At 39.2% G+C, this 21,744-nt stretch overlaps 1 protein-coding gene and 1 long non-coding RNA gene across 3 annotated transcripts in view; one reads left to right on the top strand and one right to left on the bottom strand.

Moving 5' to 3' along the window:
* LAMA2 (laminin subunit alpha 2) overlaps positions 1–21,744 on the top strand; it is a 607,678-nt gene that overhangs the window by 565,209 nt on the left and 20,725 nt on the right. Inside the window, exons 52-56 of the mRNA XM_049695645.1 lie at positions 957–1,077; positions 3,553–3,729; positions 7,351–7,499; positions 12,098–12,274; positions 12,511–12,679. Of these exons, the coding sequence (XP_049551602.1) occupies positions 957–1,077; positions 3,553–3,729; positions 7,351–7,499; positions 12,098–12,274; positions 12,511–12,679 (793 nt within the window). The remainder of the gene's footprint in view (positions 1–956; positions 1,078–3,552; positions 3,730–7,350; positions 7,500–12,097; positions 12,275–12,510; positions 12,680–21,744) is intronic.
* Positions 12,793–21,744, bottom strand: part of LOC117196971 (uncharacterized) — a 60,709-nt gene continuing 51,757 nt past the window's right edge. The window contains exons 4-5 of one of the 2 annotated variants that reach the window (XR_007470711.1): positions 21,029–21,348; positions 12,793–20,955 (exon numbers count right to left, since the gene is read on the bottom strand). This is a non-coding gene — a long non-coding RNA (uncharacterized LOC117196971). Of the gene's footprint in view, positions 21,349–21,744 lie in introns of both variants that reach the window. The other variant, XR_004477421.2, reaches the window with a different exon arrangement.

Below are 21,744 nucleotides of genomic sequence, written 5' to 3'. Positions count from 1 at the left end.
TTTGGGTACTGAAGCCATTTTCAACCTTATTGGAAAAATTAAATGTATGTTTCGTGACTCTGGTTGCTTTATTTTGTTACTGCTGCAATACAGAATAAGGACTTTAGGGTCAATCTGTAAACTTAATCTTAAAGTATCTTTTTTTTAGACTATGTAATCCAAAAGAATGTTTCTCAGGTTTTATTTGACTTAAAATCTTTAAAGAGAAATATGACATTATCTTATTCTTCAGCTAACCACCCCCCAAAAAAAAGTCTCAATGAAAATATTATCTTTTCAAAATCAATGTTTCCAGATATTTTTTTAATTTTGAGCAAGATTTTATTTAACTTTGTCAGTATGTAGTTTTGATTATGCTGTCCCATACAAGTTCTGCCCTTTGTTGGAAAAAAAGAAACACATTTCATTATGCATATGAAGCACTTCATAAGAAGTCAGTTAATTCCTGTACCTTGTATTTAAATGCAATAGGTGAGATTATTTTTTAAAAGGAGAGGAAGAAGAACTACATAAAGACTCCTTGTGCAGGATGGTGCTCATATCCACTTATCCAACCAGTAGCTAATGGAAGCATAGTTTGCTGGGTGCATGTGTGTGCGTGTGCACAGTCTGAGAGACGTGCCTACCTGTGCAGCAATTTGGGAAGCATAGTTTGCTGGGTGCGTGTGTGCACGTGTGCACAGTCTGAGAGATGTGCCTGCCTGTGCAGCAATTTGGGAAGCATAATTTGCTGGGTGCGTGTGTGCGCATGTGCACAGTCTGAGAGACGTGCCTGCCTGTGCAGCAATTTGGGAAGCATAGTTTGCTGGGTGCATGTGTGTGCGTGTGCACAGTCTGAGAGATGTGCCTGCCTGTGCAGCACTTTGCTCCATGTGGCTTTCATCCACTAGGCACACACACTATACCGCCATTGCCCTAATGATATTGCTTTTGTTTTCCATTTAACTTTTCAACAGGCCGGAAGTAAATTTGAAGAAATATTCTGGCTGCCTCAGAGATATTGAAATTTCAAGAACTCCATATAATATACTTAGCAGCCCTGATTATGTTGGTGTTACCAAAGGATGTTCACTGGAGGTTGGTCTCTTCTTAATATCTTCCTAAATACATTCATATCGGATTTCACTTACTTAGGTTGGGTCTATTACAGGGACCAGTCCTTGTTAATATATTTTCAATTCCTACTGACCCTAGTCTTAGCTATGCATAAATGATAAAGCAAGATGGAAGTACTTCTGTAAGTTTTCATGATCAACTGAACTTAGGAGAACAGTATTATAGAGACCCCAAATTGTGAACAAGTTTCCCACACGTACAGCACTTCATAGCATGTATTTTTAATATTAATCCCTTTTCTGGTTCCTTCTTCCTTTCCCACACTACTTATCTCTTTTCCTCATTTTTGTCATCTACATTAGATTCAGTTTATCTTCATGTATTTTATATAGCTTTATTAGTAGCCTTAAATTATTTTTCTGAAATGTGTTAGGAGTTTACACAAATAGCAAGTAATAGTTTACACCATGATCATTAGTGCATAGAATCTTGTTCACAGCTTAGAAGTCAAACCTCCTTTTCTTTGAAAATGGCACATAGTGGGAACCATCTACAAAGACTTGGCTTTGACGGGACTGCAAAGTACCCTGTTATCAGGTATCTTCAGTATCTTTTCTTTATTGCCAAAGCAGCCCAGAAGCTTCCTGATACCACGTGACTATTTTGCACTGACTCTTCAGTAGAGGCTGATCCACAGGAGAGAGGAACACAGGTCACAGCGCTGCTCTTATTATATCTGTAAACAAGATCCAACCGTCATCAGCAAATATTAGTAAAAGTTTTATGGGAATTCTAAAAGTGATGAGTTTGTTTTAAAAAGAAAATGTTAAATATATCATACTTACAAATTTTTAATTACCCTGATGTGACACAACTATTCATTTTAGCTGCTTCCTCCAATTAAGATTATGTTAAAGCATTGTGATAGGAGATGAAGGGATTTGGGGAAAAAGAAAAAGTAAATCACCACTGAGCCATGAGGTTAAAGACTGAAACAGAACTTTCAGGGTCTTCACTGTGCCTAGTTACAGTCTCCAAGTTGGAATTAGCCATAGACATCCACCCTGAGAAGCTTGGGAATGAGGAAAAAGGAAGTACACACAGAATCAAATCTCTAAGAATCCATACTAGCCTCTTTTTACTCAGAGTTTTAATCTTCCAAAGCCTAACTCTCATCCACATGCAAAAGATATATGCATGAGGATGGAAAACTGTCCAGAAAATGGATAGCCTGTATGTGTGGAAATGATGATTCTGTAAAGGCACTTTTCAATAACTGGGAATTGTTTGCAACTGAAATATGATGCAGAAAGTTCAATATTTGATAAATATTGAAAAGTCTGCACAGTAGTTTTATCTGAAGTATCCAAAATTCTATGATTTGAAAATTGGAATCAAAAACAGATTATACATTTTTACAACACATTTAACTGGGCCTGAAACACTGTGGAGGGAAATAACATTAAAGGATCCCTTGTTTTCACTCCAGCCAAATCCAGGACTTTTTAAATGAATGTTTTAAGCACTCTAAATGCCCGACTCCATGGCCATGCTTAAATAAGTCCTAGCACATTCATACAATGGAATGACCTCCTGCCATTATAAGTGATGATGAGATCTGTGTTTACTGACAGAGAGATATCCTCCACATGTGAAGTGAGAAAGAGAAGTTACAAATGAACGTGCCTGTCATGATTCAGTTTAAATATAGACAGGAGGAGAGAGGAAGAGGGCAGGTATAAAAGATAAAGTGAGTGAATGAAAACATGCATGCATGCATGCGTGAATGAATGGATTAGAAAAAGCTATATGCTTCTACACAGCTTTGGAATGGGGTGATTTTTACTTTCTCCCTTTTGCACTTTGTTACCGTTTAAAATGTTACTGTTTTAATTTTATTATCAGCAAGGACAATGATACTACTTTCATTTTGAGAAGAAAACCAGACTAAGAAATATTTGGTTTATTTATTTTTAAGATATAGATTGTATCTGATTTTTTTAAAATTCCGCTAGAGTGTCTTTATATGCTTGAGAGCAGCAAACATCTTTACCTTGGGCTCTTCACTGAGGAAGAATGCAGACAGAGACCATGGTCAGACTCAGCTATAAAACATAAGCAGTTAGTTGGTAGGTGTTATTCCAGGGATCAGTTAGAGAGTTTTCAAGGGAGACTTAGCAAGACAGATTTAAACCAAAAGAAAATGTTACCTGTCAGTGATAACCTTTTATATTTCAAATCAAAAGTTCTAGAATAAAAGCAGAGGCCCAAATTTTTATTTTAACTCAGACTGCTCAGAAAATTCAGTTACAGCTAGAAATAATATTTCTTTGGTTGCTCTTAAGCTCTCCATGTAACTGTGGGTTTTTATGTGTTCTAAAATGACACTGTATTTCATAGTAACGTTGAGTGCATTGAGGAGGATGAGTGAGATGGAGAAATTAATTTAAATGTTCATTTCTAATGCTTTCTTTCCTTCTTTCCTTTTACCCAAAGAACGTTTACACAGTTAGCTTCCCGAAGCCTGGTTTTGTAGAGCTGTCCCCTGTGCCTATTGATGTAGGAACAGAAATCAACCTGTCCTTCAGCACCAAGAATGAGTCTGGTATTATTCTCTTGGGAAGTGGAGGGACACCAGCGCCACCTAGGAGAAAACGAAGGCAAACTGGACAGGTACCCTCACACCTAGCTAATAATGCATTTTCCCTAATGCTTATATAAAATGATTATTTTATAGAGACTCAGGTGAAGCATTTACAGTTTATAAATTGTTTTTATATTTTTTGATTTGCATCATTTATTTCCACTATCATCTTCTTAGGACAATTATCTCCACTAGGATTTTCCTGTTGGTCAGTTCTAGGTGCAGACACACCTGTATTTACATCCATATTTCATATGGGTTTTGCATATATAAAGAGAGAAAGCTTAAAATACATTCACATTGTGTTAATCTTCTCTCTAAATCCAGTTTCCTACCAGATCTGTAGATAACCAGATGGAGTCCCTTAAATTTAAATTTAAATTTTAATTTTTTTAGGATCAGCTTCCCATTTTCACTAGCTAATGTGATGCAGTCTGTTGGAGCCTAACCTGCTGCACCCTCTCTGGACAGAGAGAAGGCAGAGAATGGACCTGGGCAGGAGAAGGTGAAGAGAACACAACCAACACAGGCATGGACACTAGTGACATTAAAATAAAGCCTACACAGTGTCTGTTTTGTAGGGCTGTGAGCTTTAGTTTTCATACCCCCTAGCCATTTGATTCTGTTAAAAGCTGTCTCTTAGTTGTCCTGATCTAGGCACCATAACTCTTTACTGCATGGATATTCCTCCAATACTTTCAGTCACATTTTTAAAGATATACATTTTTCCATTTTTCTCAGTGAAAGCATTCTTGGGAATTACCAGTATGCCATGGCCAAAGCACAGAGTGCTTTACAAATATAGCCTTAAATATGCATGCATTCTTGTAAATCAGGTTGTGTTGTTTGTAATTATACGTTTTTTAAAATCACTTTTAGCATTTAAAATTTAGTAATGGGTAGTCATGTAATAATACCATTTTCTTCCCCCACAAAAAAAATAAACACTAAACAAAATATGGTTGACCCTTGAACAACACAAGTTTGAAGTGCACAGGTCCAGATATGCACGGGTTTTATTCAATAGTAAATATAACAGTACCACACGATCCGAGGTTGGTTGAAACTGAGGATGCAGAACATCTGATACAGAGGGACTGCGTATGAGGAGGGCTGACTATAATTTATACTCAGATTTTTGACTGTGCGGAGGGTCAGCGCCCCGTGTTGTTCAAAGGTCAGCTGTATTGGCAAATAAAATCCAAAGATGCATTACCGTGAGTAATTTGCAATATCTCAGGAATACAAATGTGGCTTGATATTAGAAAATCTAAAATCATATAATCATTTTGATAAATGCAGAGAAAACTTTTGGTAAAACTTAACAACCATTCCTGATTAAAAACAACAACAAAAAAAGACTTGATAAACTAAGAACAGGATGGGGCTTCTTGATAGGAAAACATTATAAACATTTTCTATGAAATCAAGCCCAAGAAAAGATGAATATTATCACTGTATCAGTCTTAGCCAATACAATAACAAAAGAACAAGTAAATATAGTACAAGAACAAGTATATAATTTAAGAATAAATCTAACAAAACAAATGTAAGGCCTATATGGAAAAAATTACAAAACTTATTGAAAAATTACATCAGACTACTTATTAAAGTCAACATGTTAATGGAAAGACTCAGTGTTAAAAATATATCAGTTCTCCACAAAGTGATATGTAGATTCACCTTCAATGAAAATACCCTTATCTTTTTGTAAATCAGGACAAGCTAATTCTAAAATTTATATCAAAGATCGAAAGCCCAAGAAACTCCTGAAATAGAAGAATAAGTTGGTGGACTGTCCTAGCAGATATCAGCACATTAGAAGCTAGAGTTTTGAACCATGGGAGTATGGTGTTAATTCATGGATAACTCTGTGTCAGTGGAACAGAATAGAGAGCCAAGTATAGATGGAAACAACATTTGGCAATAGGTGGCATTGCGCATCACTAGGGAAAAAGTGGCCCTTTCAGTGAATGATTCTGGGGCAATTGGTTATCCATACAGAAAAAAATGAACTAATTGCTACTTCATGCCAGACAGAAAAATAAATTCCCAATGAATTAAAGCCTTACATAGGAAAGGAAAAAAGTTTTAAAAGTTTAGAAGAAAATATAAAAGGATAACCTTTGACCTTAGGGAAGAAAAGGATTTCTTTGGGAAGAAAAAAAAAACAAAAAATATTTTTTGAAGAGTAGAGGGAGAAAAAGTGGTATTTTATCTCATTTTTTACTATGCATAAGCACTGAATAAATATAAAATATAACTTCTCTTAAAGCCTTTGTTTTAATCATAAAAATTAAATTATTTTCTCACTGCTACAAATGATAAGCTAGTTATAATAAGAGGGCCAGATCAAACATTCTGAAATAGGTTTCACTAAAGGATATGTGTTTCCTAGGTCACAGTCAAATAATTGAGCACCAGCCATCGTTTCCAGATTTCTCCTCATCAGAACTAAATAAATGGACTTGAGTCATCAGCTTTCAGGATAGTTCTTAAAATAAAACATGTTCCCATTCAAACAATTAAAATGAGAAAATATTAAGCACTATAGTACACAGTAAATTAGAAATAACATGTTAATGTTTCAACATTTTAATGATAATGAGTATCTAGTTTTCAAAATCTCATTGTCAATGCTATCTGAAAGAGGAAACAATGTTAAGCAGTTCATGTCTGTCGTAGAATCAATACTGGTTAAATGACGTACTTTAGTTTTCAAAGCTACCAGTTTTGATACCCATAGGGTCATTTGTGATTATGTTCTGCTAAAGGGGTTTGAGAACTCAGTCAGCTAAAAAAATTGTAATTGAGTAGATGGCAGCTGCCCCTTTTGATGAATGGCAAGCACTAATCCAGATCCTCTGGCCATTTTGTGGTGGACACGACGCGGCACAGACGATTTTGTAAGTTATTGGAGACGTTATGATGTTTGAATGAAACCATCTCCACTACCTCAGGTGACTCGCAGAGGACCAAGTGATCACCGTGTATCAGGTGCCACCCCCCTGCTCCACAAGAAAGGGAGCAAGCGTGGCGTCAGCTTTGGGGACAAGGACTGCATTCAAGCTCCCTGGGGTTCATAAACTGATCTCAAAACCATACTGTTTCTATAGTAACAGTGGCAAAAAGAAAGCAGTCCTGTTTGTGGATGAAAAATTGTCTTCCTTCTTTCTAAATGTGGGAGACAAGTTACATGTGGATAGCAATCTATTCCACCAGCCCTGAGAACGAATTGAAATCTAAACACTCAGAATGCCGTGAGGTTGGGAGTCAGACCTCATTCCCAGAAGCTAGCTGTCTGTTTGTGAATACAAGGGAGAGGGATTTTATTGACACTCTTTATTTCCTGATGGGATTTGTGAGTTAGAAGCCCAGTGCCAGCACAACTGTTCCTTTCAGCATTGCAGATCTGCTTTGCAGAGACTGCTATGTTACTATCTCCACTTGCCACATCATCTAACAAGCAAAAATGGTAAATGATTAAAAAGCTATTTCCAGCTGCTTTAAATACTCTTTTTAAGAAAATACTGAGTCTTAACTTCTCAGGTAAGATCTCAGAGCGGATGAATACGCAGTTCTGTCAGGGAACTAAGCTAAGTCATAGATGAGACTCCTCTTTAATCTTCAATGACCATTTGCTATTGCAGGCCTATTATGCGATATTCCTGAACAAGGGTCGTCTGGAAGTGCATCTCTCCACAGGGGCACGAACAATGAGGAAAATTGCCGTCAAACCAGAGCCGAGTCTGTTTCACGACGGGAGAGAACATTCTGTTCATGTAGAGAGAACTAGAGGGTAACAATAGTCCTAACGACTGACTGTACTGTCATAACTAACGCGAACTCCTTTGCTCGCCTTAGTCCTTTACTGGACCTTTGTGTGTATGGACATACGGTGCATTGCAAAACTATCAAGTAGTTTAATTTCATCTTCTTTATATTTCATACTTCGGGAACCTCATTTCCCTTGACCCTTAGGAGTTTTGTTCGTAACGTTTTTATGCTAGGTGGTTCTCCTCTCCACCTTTGGGAAAACCAAATGCATCTTCTGAAGCGTAGATGAGAAAACTCCCTCCTCACCTCTCAAATACTCTCTCCTCAAGTAGGGCATGCGCGTGGTGAAACGCACAGAACAGCTCCGCTGGAGCCGCCAGCCTTTGACAGCTGCTGTTTCATTCAGGTTCCAAAGCAGTTATGGCGGCTGCTTAAAAATCTGTCACAGATACAGAGCGCGGCCTGCGGCTGCAGGACCCACGGAGCACGGTTCTGCGCATGCCTCGTCCCCGGCCCTTACCCCCGCACCCGCCGCCAAGGTGTGCTGGGTCCCTGCGGGATGGCTCCGTGAGGGAACAGAGTTGAGAGAGGCAAGGAAGAAGGCTGCTGTCCTGCCATCCGTGCACGGTGGCTGCCTTTCTGCTGATCCACCAGAGCACCTGCTTCCCAGCCCTGAGTCAGGGAATTGCTTATTAGTGTTATAAGCTGATTTCTCATTTCTTCAGAATGCTACAGTACTTCATACTTACTTTATTGGGGAAGTCATTTGGTTTTTTTTCCATAAAAATGTTGTATGACAACTCAGAGAGGTAATGAACTTAGAACAATTAGAGAAAAAGAAAACAGAAACCCAGAGACTTCAGACCTCCAGACCCACAATCCATTTTATTAGACTGAAGAAATAGAAGAGAACTGGAAAGCAAATCTGATGAAACCTCAAAACACAGAGTATACTTTTAAACACAACAACAGTATGAATGTGTAGCAAAAGTTCAAGTAAGCAGATGTTATTCTGTACTTAAAGACCTCCATTTTCTAATCATCCTCTTATGTGGATAACAGTTTAAATAAGTAATAAGAATGCCTTTTCTTCTACGTAAGTGATGAAGCTCTCCTTGGTTCATGTTTTTCTATTACATAGAGCATTAGGTTGTGGGATGAATTGATACTAAGCCTTCTTGCAGATATCTTCTAACTGAGATGTTTAGAAACCATGATTAAGACAAATGAGGGATCAGTATTTGGACTAACTAAGAACTTTTACTAATCTTATAGGCACATATTGCAGTCATGGTCTCTGAAGAGAAATGCAAACTGAATTTTCTCATTTGGATCTTAGGGAATGCTCTAGAATACTGATTTTACATGTCTTCTAGACTAGATTTCAGGTCCTTTGCCAAATGTTAGTCCTTCTCATTGTAGGAAAGACTTTCTAAAGTCTTTAAAATTTAAATAACTTCAAGAAGCAAATGCAGATCTGACAAATATAGTTGACAAAAAAAAATCACCCAAATATGTTATTTTGTAGAGAAAGAATTCTGACATTCTCAAGTGCATTATGATGTTATGCTAAGGTGTCCTTTTAACAGGTGTGTCTCTTCAAGAAGGGTATTTTATTATGCCAGCTTCACAGCTGTTGGCCATCAATCCAACCTTTATTTGATTAAGCTCAGTGTATAGTGCATCCCCTGAAAACTGGTCATTCAGTTAATTGGCCATATAAACAAACAGTTTTACTATTCGCTGTTAATTAAAGGATAATGTATTGGACATATTAGTGGGTTGTCACTGCAGTCTGTGGCAAAGCAAGAACTCATTTGCACCATAATGTCTCATTCAGCACTCTGAGGTCAAAAAACAATCATCACCTATCCTTTGGGCGAGCACTTCAATTAGCTGATTAACTAGAGATCACTAATGACCCTAAGAACATCTCCCAGACACATATTTTAATGCTTCATATCAATTCTATGGCATGCTGTGTGTCAAATACTAAACAAAGATTATGTCCTTTAGTCATTCTAAATGTATGTGAGATCTGTATTAATATCATCACAGATGAGGATATATTAACTAATTTGCCAAAAATCACATAGGTAGTAAATAACAGAGGCAGGATTTAAACCCAGATATACTTGACTTTAACACCCCCATCTGTGCTCACCCGCTATTTATTCTTACCCTTTTTGTGACCTCAGAGATTTGTATTACTTCATGTTGATTATGATACTCCTGTTAACTTGGAAATATTTGCTTTCTTCCAACACTATTTAGACCATAAATGTCAACTGTTATTTCTTTTCTTAAAACTCTGGATAAGATGGCAATTTTAATACCATTAATACCACCTCATAATAGAGAGGCAAACTTTTCAATATTACTCTTGCCCTTTTCTCTCCCTCTGCCTCTCTTTACCCGTCCTCCCACATTCTCTCTCCTTTTCTACCCCTTCCTCTGCAAAAATTCCACTCCCTTCACTTTGGTATCTAATTTCCTAGTACTCCAGTGACCTCTGCCTTTTATAACTGCTTGGCCCTCTGATCTTCCACCTGGAGTCCACCTCAGTGGCCAGTAGTTCTAACTGGACGAAAACAGTAAACCCTAAGAGCCTGGAGTAGACGTTTAGGCAAGTAGGTATTCTCCTACGTGAAAGCATTCTACACACAGGTACGGAATTAGGCTAAAGACCACACAGCTGTAGCGAATATTTCAGGAGTAACTTGAGGTTTCCAGAAAGGGATCATGGTTTGGACAGTGCAACCCAAATATTTCTTTCTTACCATCAACTTAAAAAATTTCAGATTTTGTTTCTCATGTAAACTGCAAATATCAGGGCACTTCTCTTAATATCTTTTACCATGTACGCAGTTCATTTGGTGGTGGTTTGAAAAAAATCTTAGATCAATATTCCATACAAATAAATAGAATTTAAGTAATAAAATATTTAATTATAAAACTTCAAGAATCAACTATTGAAATTTTAAGGAAATTCAGCTGACCTATCACAATACTAATAGTAATGTAATGATTCTTATAATGCTTTTTGCACATAGTAGGTCCACAGTAAAGAGTTTTTGAATAAATACTTTTTAAAAAGGAAATGCACCAGAATCAGAGAGGACATGTAGGTAATATCCCTATTTACAAAGAACTAAATAAATGACCTAGATTTGATGCTCCTAGGATGTAAAATACAAACTGGATTCAGCTATAGTCTTCTAGCAATGCCCTTATTAAGTAATACAGACTCAGCGCAATGCCTTAGTTAATGCTTTCCATGGTTCGAAATAGGTGTTCTTATCCTCATTTTATAAATGAATGAAATGAGACTGAGCAAGATTAAGTAACTGGCCCAAGGTCACACAGCTAGTAAGCTTCCATACTAGTGCTTACTTCCAGTCTCTTCCTTCTGAAAGCTCAGGCTCATTCTACATCTCCACCCTATGATCCAGGAAGAAAGGACCATTGCTATGGTCCTTGGCCCAGAGTCTGGCAAAACATCAATGTATCATTTCCCCTATTTTGCCTTTGAAACTAAACCCAACCTGCTCCCTCTACACCTCCTGAATAATGACATTTTGAGCCACAACAATATCTATTTTGTCTTATTCTCTTACATTTGAATTGTCCCAAAGTGGGCCAGTTGTTCAGTGCCATTTCAGAGCATCTTTGCCCTAGTTTATTGTTTCTAATTTGACATGTGGTTTTTCTTCTTTCTAAAATCAAGTAAAATGGCATTTTAGAACTGAGTTTTCCACCTAAGTACTTAGGGTTTTCTCCCCAGATGTGAAATAAGTTTTCAGCAATCCATTCATGATCCTCGGGCTATTGACTAACACTTATGACTAAGAGCCCCATGCTGACTACTGGGACTAAAGTTTAAAACCTGCTTCTAGAACAAAAGAGAAAATGCCTTTGGTCATTTTCATCAGCAGAATTCTTTGTCTCCTGATTCTGTGCCCCAGGATCCACAGAGTGAATAAGTAGCATGAGGTGTTCAATTAGTAATGTGTGAGTTCTCTCTCATAAGCAAATTAGGGAAATCAATGAAACAGCCACTAAGGAAAATCATTGCCGAGAACAGTTAGCATGGTACTCTGGCCTGCCTCTTCTATTCAAAAGCCAGCGGCTACGTTCTTTATAAAACATCCTGTAAGTGTGTGCTGTTGATTCCTGCAATCTAAGCTCTGGGAGTACAGTTTGTTCCCTAGCAAGGAGATAAGAGCTAGCACAAAGCAAGAAAGAAAGAGCGAAACAAAACGTGACCCCATGCTGTGCTAAACCGACTGAACCTCCTGCGCTTAGACATTACTACCCCTTACAGAAGCCTCTGCTCCACAGGCTCACGTGTAAGGCCGCTGTTGTCAACCACCACCAGAGGCTAGTGTTGCAGCTGCACCATTGCCTTGTTTCCAGAAACTCTCAAGGAGAGTTTACAAGGGAGGCAGAGGGATGAGATCCTGAGAAACAGTACTGTGTGCTTAGTGTCGAATCCCTAATCGTCAAACTGGGCTCTCTTAGAAGCTTCAGGAAGGAGGGGTGCGGGGTGGCAGGAAAGAGTTGGATTTCCGGTTGTGTCGGACGTTGTGTGTTTTATACTTATTTTCAACGTTTTATCAGCATCTTTACTGTTCAAGTGGATGAAGACAGAAGGCATGTGCAAAATCTGACAGTAGAACAGGCGATAGAAGTTAAAAAGCTTTTCGTCGGTGGTGCTCCACCTGAATTTCAACCTTCCCCGCTCAGAAATATTCCTCCTTTTGAAGGCTGCATATGGAACCTCGTTATAAACTCTGTGTAAGTGAATCTCCTTGTTACTAATTTTTTTTTTTTTTTGGGTATGAGCATCACTGTTGCATCTACACTATCTAAAACCATAGGGGGAAGGAAACAGTGAAGATCTTCAGGTTAGATTTTTTTTTTAATTGCACTGATGACCTTTAAAATGGGAAAGGGGAAATTTGATGTCATGGTAAGGAAGCAGGACAATGAAAAATAGGAGAAAGTATTGAATTTTAATTATATTCCCGTAGCCCTATGGACTTTGCACAGCCTGTATCCTTCAAAAATGCAGACATCGGTCGCTGTGCCCATCAGAAACCACCCGAGGATGAAGATGGAGCAGTTCCAGCTGAAACAGTTATCCAGCCAGAGCCCGTTCCCACCCCAGCCGTACCTGCACCCACCCCAGTTCTGGCACATGTAAGTGTTTATATCCCGTTGCTTTCTCATTTTAACGCTGTGTTTTTAGTCATTTTCAGAACAAAGGTTATTCAGGATATCTAGTATACTCTACTGCTAGAATTAGAGGAAGGGTCACCATAAGGAATGGCACCAAGAAACGGAGGAGAGCTTAAACAAGCTTTATTTGGGAATGCTCCTGGGCGAGATTCACTGGTCCGAGAGAAAGGGGCCAGAGAAGTCGCGCCCGGGTGCGGGCGCGAACAAAATTTATAGGGGTGGATGCAGGGGAGGCGCTTGCTGTGTGAAGCAGCCCTTTTTTGGTAATCTCTCGGGTGTTGTGGCAATGTCAGGTGTCGGTTACATCAGGCTCAGAGCCGTTGGTTCCGCCCCTCGGGGAGCGGGAAGACCGGGGCCGAGTGGTGTGGCAATGTCAGGTGGCGGTTGCATCAGCCACTTTGGCGGGGGTTCCGTCTGGCTCCCTGGGCCCTTCCCCGGACCTGCTGGCCTTACAGTCACCTGTCTATGAAAACCTTTTCTCCTTACATCTTCCTTGGATTACTTTCTTTTATATATCTATTCTCCTTTAATTTTCCTGTTTATAAAATGGCACGTGTTTTCAGTTGAAAAGTTAGCACAGAAATGTCTACAGAATCAAGAATAAAACCCACCTACCATAGCACCACACAGAGGCAACCATATTGATTTTCAGCCCCTTTTATTTGCATTTTGCATAGTAGATCGCATATCATGCATACAATTTGGTATTCTATTTTTTAAAACCAGTAATACATAATTAAAATTGTTTCTAAACATCATGCAAATGTGCGTACCTAATATGATTACATGTATATGTGTTTGTGTGACAGAGAGACACACACAAAATATTTCATAGCACTGGAGGTAGTATATCCTTGATTAGAGCATGGATTCCAGAGTCAGCCTGCCTGGGTTCAAATCCCAGCACTCTAACCTACCATCTGTATGAATGTGGGAAAGCTACTTGGCTAATCTATCCCCCAGTTTCCTCATCTGTACAATGAATATACTAACAACACATATATCAAAGAGTCTTTAAAAAATGCTTGTTAAACCCCTAGCATATACTAAGCATTTAGTAAATGGCATAATTACTATACAGTAATGATCATAATGACTGCTTTTTAACAATTTCTATCCAATATTATTGTAATTTTCCCAACAGCTGTGTAAAATATATACCTATATACCATCATCCCATTTTTAGTTGAGTTAATAAGAATTAGCTAGCCTAAGTAATACACCCAGACACGGCCAGTAAGTGACAGGATAGGAATTTTGATCCAGTGGGTCTGATTATACAATCTGGTTCCTTATCACTGCAACACTTTGTGAAGCCAAATAATCATCTTTTAGGAAAACTGGCCATTTATTCCAAGCATCATTTCTTCCTCTGTAAAATGTGGGTATTACACCTACCTTGCCTGCCAATGGGATTATTGTAAGAATCAAATGAGGTAATGCATGTGGAACTTCTTTGAAAAGTGAAGGAAGCACACACACATAGATACTGTGAGGAATCCCTGCATTTACAAGTAACTATATAGTATGTGTCCAGTATTCTGCCGGGCACTGTATGTCCATTATTTCATTTGATTCTCACAAGCTATTAATTGTTTTATTTATGTTTATTTATATCGTTGGAAGTATTATTAGCCCCAGTTCACAGAAGAAAATACCTACAATCACACAGCACAGCTAGCAAGTGAAAGGCTGTCAGTCATGTGGGGATTAGTTCAAGGAGTTGATTTTCTCCTAAGACCTCACTGAGATCTGCCACGTGGACTGTAGAATGTTTCCTTAGCTCTTTCATAACGTGGCCTTATGCTCGATTTCCCCCAGCAAAGGGAAGGCTAATGATCCTCCCTCCCTTCTGCCTCACGTCCTGTTCTCTAGACTGTTATCCCTCGTGTCTGTTCCCTGGACTCAGGAAAGTGTTTTCAACTGAAGAATTTAAAAACACCATGGTTAAAATAAACGTTTTTGACCTTGGATCCAAATGTCCATTTGGATTCTATAGGAAAGTGGATCCTAAATTCTGAACAACTGACTTAGAATTATAAATTGTAATTAGCAGAAGCCCTAGAGACCAGCTGGTCCAATCTCCATCTTAATACATGAATCTTTTTATATGATACTTGATGTGGACTTACAGCCTTTGCTTGAACATTCCATTGACGAGGATTTTCCAGTGTTATGATGAGGCAGGCTGTAGTCGTTAGAAAGCCATTGGTTATAATGAAGTAAAACTGCATCCCTATAACCTCTACGTAATGACTGTGTTTCTGTAGCCAAACACATTATATCTTCTCTAACAAACACCCCTTCAAGCATTTGAAAACAGCTAAGTGTTCTCCTTTCCCACGCTGAATATTCCATTATCTCAAGCATTCTCCTTAATTAATTTCTAATTCCCATATTCACACTGATAATATTCTTACATTTGAAATATCTCTTTCAAAATATGGCACCTAGAATAGACCATACTACTCAAAATGGAGTGCCCAGTCCAGAGAACAGCAGAGTTGCTCCTTTCACTGGTCTGTCACCATATTCTACTAATATACCTGGGAATGTTTTAATGTTTTACACGGATGGATCATACCATTAGTTCACCATTAGGTACCATATTCGGTCAACCAAAACCTTGAGGGCCTTTGTATCACTTGAACTTCTCTTGAATCAGGTCCCTCAGCCAGTCCACATTGAATTGGTCTGGTTTATTGGTGAATAACACTGCTGGTCCTCAGTGATCACCTTTCTTTTCTTCGTTATATTTCTAAAACACAAACTTTCTTTTATAGGAGGTCTCAAGCATATCCTTCTGTGGTTTCTAGAGATCACATTTTTTTCCCTTTTTCTGAAAACAAAGGTACTTTCCCATCTGGACTGGAGATTTTAACTCATTTAAGTTTTCTTATAACCTTCTGTTCTCATTCCAGTTTCCATTTTCTCTCAGCAGTGTATGTTTGTTTTAACTTCTCCAAAAAAGAGCATTCCACTTAGTAGATAAGACAAAAGCAAGAGAGAGGTTGAGTAGTGGTCCCGTGCATTGGTACAGAAAGACTCATAGAACATCAGATCTTGCACGTTTTAATTATGTATGACTATGTGGTCAGAATTACATATTTTAGAATTTTTCATCTCTATTGGGCTGTACTGTATTTTCAGGGTTTCAGATCATGAAACCATACAGATCTCCTCTTTTAATCTGATTTCTTTCCCTTATCTTCATTCTTTATTTTTCGTGTGTGTGGAGAGAAGTGTCGGCTTTTTAAAGGCTACTTAAAGGTTTGACAATTTATTTCATGACAAATATTTATTAAAAGGCTACTAAATGCAAAGATGAATAAGACATTTATGACATTTATTTTATGAAAAATATTTATTAAGAGCCTACCAGAGAAAGAGAAAGAAAGAAAGAGAAACTGAGAGACATATTTGAGAAAGTAGACATTAACATAAATACCACAGTAAGCAAATATGTGTAGAGGTCAGTCAGGATAAATGCCAATATGGGCTGCAAACACAACCTGCTGGCTTCCAAGACTGAAAATTAGAAGCATGGCAGGGGACACCGTTAAACTCCATCCAAACAAAATGGGTAGTGGTACCTAGAAGTGTGAAAACAGGTCCATGAAATGCAAATTTTAATATGCCACCATACTCTTAAAATCTTTCAATTGAAACAATATAAAATGAGGATGACATACTTATGACATTATGTTAAGTAGGGAAAACAGGATATAAAACTCTGTATACTGCATAAGCATGTCTATATCAATAGCTAGAAAAATGCATAAGAAAAGCCTTTCCAAGAAATGCATCAGATGCTAACAGCAGAGGTATATGGTCCAGAGATGATTTTCATCATTTCAAAAAACATTCTTAAATGTGTTTTGCTTTCATAAATGTTTAAAAAGACAAAAGCAGTGGTCTTTCAACCTTGATTCCTCCACAACATCCAGTTATATAGCTGATTTCTTCACTGGGGAAGAGGGACATGGTACGTGATCCCCTCTCAGCTCCTTTGCATTGAGAGTCACTGAGGAAATAAACTGGGTCTTCTTTAATCCAAGTTATCCACGATGCGGGTCTGCCTGCCTGTCTTGGTATAACCCACCTACCTTTACTCAGTGAACTCAGGGGGGCTCACTGAATAACTTACTGTCCTCTCTAAATGTAAGTAAACTCACTGAAAAATGAGGATAATTATCTACCCTGAGGATTACCATGGACTAAATTATATACACTGTGTGCAAGGCACCCAGCACCATGCCCGGCTCACAGTAACACTCCATCATTCTTCTTCTAAGGGAACTAGTTAGTTTAACCTTTCACACTGTTAGGGTGAGATCAAGCGCTAGGAAAAGGAGGGTGAGCATTCCTTTTTAAACAAACTCCAACATGATATGGTTATTATCTCTCAAGTCTCCTATCATTTTCAATTCTCACCGTTTTCTTTTCTTTTTTTAAGATGAGAATTCAGAATTTTAAGAATTAAGACTTACACACTAATTCCAGAAGTGGGAACTACCTATCTATATGTTTCTTATTTGTTCTAGCACAGTGGACAGAAACCCTCTACTATTCTCAGTTCCTTTAGTTTTCTTCTTTATGCCATCGTACCCCTCCCCACCAGCAGCTTACAGCAACAGGATGACATTCACTCTCCTCCAGGGCAATTTAAGAGTATCTTGAGAAAGCCCTGCCCTGTGAAATGGATTATGTCAATCCTATTATTAATACATGCCAGAACATCACAGATCAGAGAGCATATTTTATGCGTATTATCTCATTTGATAGTGTGATACCCTGTCTTCTCTTTATACTTTTTATTCTTCAGCCCATTTAGAGCTGCATAAAACATTTCTACATGTTTTATTTGTGGCTATTTCTCGTGGAGGACGGGAGGGATTAAGCGTGTGGACTTCTAGTATTACAGAAGATTGTCAAAATGTGACAGGTTCTCAGCAGGTATATACGGCGTTTATACCAAGTCTTTACAACCAGCGTGGCCTGTGTGGATTTGTATACAGTAAGCTGGCTGCATGTTTTTTGTTTTTTTTTACTTGAAGTTTATTGGAAAGTTGAACTTTGAACTTTAAATTTTAAAACGTGAATAACTAAGAAGAGCAGCCAGGAAGAGTCCCTGTGCTCTTGGGGAGTTGGGGGAAAGAAGGGAGCAGAGAAGGAAAGAATAGAGCAAAAGAAAGCTCTTCCTCCAGCAGATTGAATGCTGTGATTTTAAAAGCTAAGTACAGTCCCGGCCAAAGGATAAATCAATTGGATACTGATATGTATTTAAAGGGGAAACATACATTTTCCATACTGCAAAGAATTACTGTTCAGGCATTAGTGTGTAAATAGTGCCGCAAATGCCCACTACTTACCAAAAAAGCTTATATGCAGGGAGTTAGCAAATGCCCACTACTTAGCAAAAAAGCTTATGTGCAGGGAGTTAAACTCAGTTTCTCAGTAAACAGCTTGAATAGGGATTTTGTATTTCAGAATATTAAAGTCAGTGCCGTAAAAAGTATCTTCCGCTTAGTATTCATGCTGAAAGAGCATCACAAAGAAGCACCCAACTTCACAGATGTCATGTTAGCCCACATTTGTTAGAGGATTTTTGACTCATGAAAGAAGAAAATGATGCTATTTTAAATTAATTTTGTATTGAAGTATAGTTGAGTTACAATATTACATTATTTTCAGGTGTACAGCATAGTGAACCAGTATTTTTGCAGATTATACTCCAATGATGCAATTTTTATATCATTCATCATTTGGTGCTTTCAAGGACAGAGATGCCAGTTTTGATCAATGCAACTGAAATCTCTACTCTGCACCAATCTAGAGTCAAGGAATGCTTATCCACCAATCATATGCCATCCTGAATCCAGTAACTCATTTCCAAACGTCAGCCAACAATCAGCAGTTGGAAATGACCATGCTTTATTCTGATCTGAAGTTAATTAACAATATGAGGGTGAAAATGTTAAGCTCCATTACTAACCTGCGGCTCTACCCACTTGCGTAAGCATGGCTATGGGCAGCATGGCTTCCTTCAGAATCCTCTCCAGCTGTGTCCCTGTTCTCAGCAACAGGTGCAGGGCCACATTTAGACTCCCCACCCAAGTCTTGTCTGCCCACATCTTGTCACCTGCCAAGCAGAGACAAATAAGGAGCAAGCACATCCTGCCCTCTATTTTCCCCCGTATGTACTTTAAAGAGTCCCCACAAGGTGGCAGGATTGTAACATGCTGAGATTGATGAGCCACTGCTATTTGTATTATTGTTTTAACACATTTCAGAGATAAGTGTTTCCAAAATAGCACAGGTCATGTATCACATCCATAAAGACAATGCCTCCCCTCGAGCTCACACTGGCTTGGAGAAGGACGACTCATCTTTCAACAGCCATTCTTTAAAGGTTCCTTAAAATTACCTCATTAGAAGATCCTTCCTCTTAGCTTAGATTTCTATGGGAAGCAGGGTTGAAAATGTCCTTAATGACAAGATCATTTTATTCTCGTGCAAACCTTGGGGCATTTTCTATTCCATCTCACATGGTCATTCTTTAAAATGCTATTAGGGACTTCCCTGGTGGCGCAGTGGTTGAGAGTCCGCCTGCCGATGCAGGGGACACGGGTTCGTGCCCCGGTCCAGGAAGATCCCACATGCTGTGGAGCGGCTGGGCCTGTGAGCTGTGGCCGCTGGGCCTGCGCATCCGGAGCCTGTGCTCCACAACGGCAGAGGCCACAACAGTAAGAGGCCCGTGTACCGCAAAAAAAAAAAAAATGCTATTAGAAGGAAAAGAGCTGCTTGAGTGGCCAGGTGAGGAGCTCCACCCTCTGCGGGGTGTGAGGGACAAGGAAGAAGAGGCACAACAAACAGGCAAACCTGCTGGGAATGTCGGGCCTTGTTTCAGATCCACCCAAGGGAAAGTGATGCAAAGCAGACACAATCCATCCCGCCTCCCCTTAACCAAGTGAGGAGACATCTAGGCTTGCACCAAAAACATTACCGGATCAGAGACTGTTGGAGAATTGTCTTCCCATTTAAATCCTAAAGTAGATACACAGAAAATCCTGTTACACTGGAACCTCTCTGCCCTCTTTCAACTGCCAGTTTTATAAAGGAAGGTGATAGACAGTTTATTTAAACTGTTTCCATAATATCCATCCCACTGCAAATTGATGACAGTAAATGTCAACTCGAATGTCCTTAAAGAACAATGAACTTACATAACGGCTTTATACTTTGCATTTACCTAATAGAGTGATGCACCTCTTCTATAAAACTGGCCAATCTGAGAACACGGTTTTATTAGCCACTGTTTTCCACCTGCTTCTCAGGATCCACCTGTTGTAAAAGTGAAGCAGAAGCCTCTCCGGGTAACACTGCTCTTCCTGAATTTCAAGCGGGTGTATGTACCATGTAACGCTTCTAAACAGGACCCTTAGGAAGTCAAAGGTTTTTCTAAAACAATGTAAGCAGGACCTTTTTCATCTAGAAAATCTGATAATGTGTGGCAGAGCCGCTCAGCTCAAGACCAGTGTTGGAAATCACGTGTCCAGTCTACCAGCAAGCAAGGTTAGCATGGTGTTCAGGCCACAACGCCCCAAACATGTAAAGACAAAAGGTCTCCACGACAAATAGCTGCTACCCATAAAAGACCTACTCTTTACAATAGCCACTTTGATAATTTAAAAAATTACGTGAGAAAAGTTGTTTTATATTAACATATATATGTAGCCACTAGACAATGTTAACAATAACACAGAAATAACCTGCTGGTGGTTTCCTTTTAGGCTATGCATTATAGTTCCCTAATTCCTCCACATCCAATGACCTTTTCAATCCCTCAGTTTTTCAGAGCTGAGGGTTTAGAGATATTGTAGCTAAATTCTGCCCCTGATGGACTCCCAGCAGGTTGGATTCTCTTCGAGATTTCTGCAGGCTACTTACGTGTGTTGTGTGTTGTGACGGTCCTCTCTACAGGAAATATTGTGAGAGGTTGATAAATGTTCCCAGTTCTATTAATAGCATCATTGAAGGCTGAGACATTAAGCTACCAAGGCCTTTCCATTTGGGCTCTTTTTGCAGTCAGGGTAATAAGAAAGGTGCCACATGTTGATTCCAAGAGAGGCCCATTCAGCTGTGTGAATAAGTAGCATGTTCCTGTTCTGCCCGCTGGGTTTTTGCATATCTGTGTGAATTTCAGCCACAGTCTGCTCTTTGTAACTGACCATCTCCTGGGAAGCAAGAAGGGAAATACTTCCATAAAGCCCAATTTTACAGCATTTCAAAACACTTAAAGCTTTTTACCTGCTGTGGCAGAGTGCTCCATTTGACTAAGCTCCAGAGAAAAGAGGGCAAGGCTTTTCCTCATCAAGTAAAAATTTCCTGTGCCCTGACGAGTCATCTCCAAGGTACCCCCTGGGGAGAGCATGCTGCAGCGAAAGCCTGCCTTGGGCTGTTTGGGAACCTCTGCTGAGTCAGCACGCACTGGGGCAGTGGCCCATCCACAGCTATTAAGTGCAGATCTTTAAAAACAGATGTGTTGTTGGGAGCAGGCAGGCTATTTATTTTCTCATGTACTTTGTGTTGTAAAAGACTTCTTAAGCAGCTTGTACTCGGAGCTATTTCTGTGAAAATAGAGACCAAGGAAAGGAATTGTGGTTTTGGTAATTTGAGGAGCCTTGATTAACTACTGAGCTGAGGGTTACAGTAGCCAAGTAAGGTCTACCCAGTCAGGTCTGGCTATGTAATTGGCAGGGCCCAGGGCCAAGTGAAAATGCAGGGTACCTTGTTCAAAAATTATTAAGAATTTCAAAATGGTGACAGCAGAGCATTAAGCTCAGTGACTACACAGGAAGCCTGCCTCTGAAGCTAGCCCTGCAGCGAGCTCTACCTCGTAAGCACCCTAGGAAGTTGATCTTTGAACAGTGGCAGTTGAAATGGTGTATGGCAGGTTACATTAAAAAGTGTGCTGGGTTGCCTAGCAACGGGCTAAGCCTGAATGGGCTGACTTGCAAGTTGAG

The sequence above is a fragment of the Orcinus orca genome, chromosome 12, assembly GCF_937001465.1.
Source record: "Orcinus orca chromosome 12, mOrcOrc1.1, whole genome shotgun sequence".
In the NCBI taxonomy this organism is placed as follows: domain Eukaryota; kingdom Metazoa; phylum Chordata; class Mammalia; order Artiodactyla; family Delphinidae; genus Orcinus; species Orcinus orca.
This window is presented reverse-complemented; position numbering and strand designations above follow the sequence as displayed.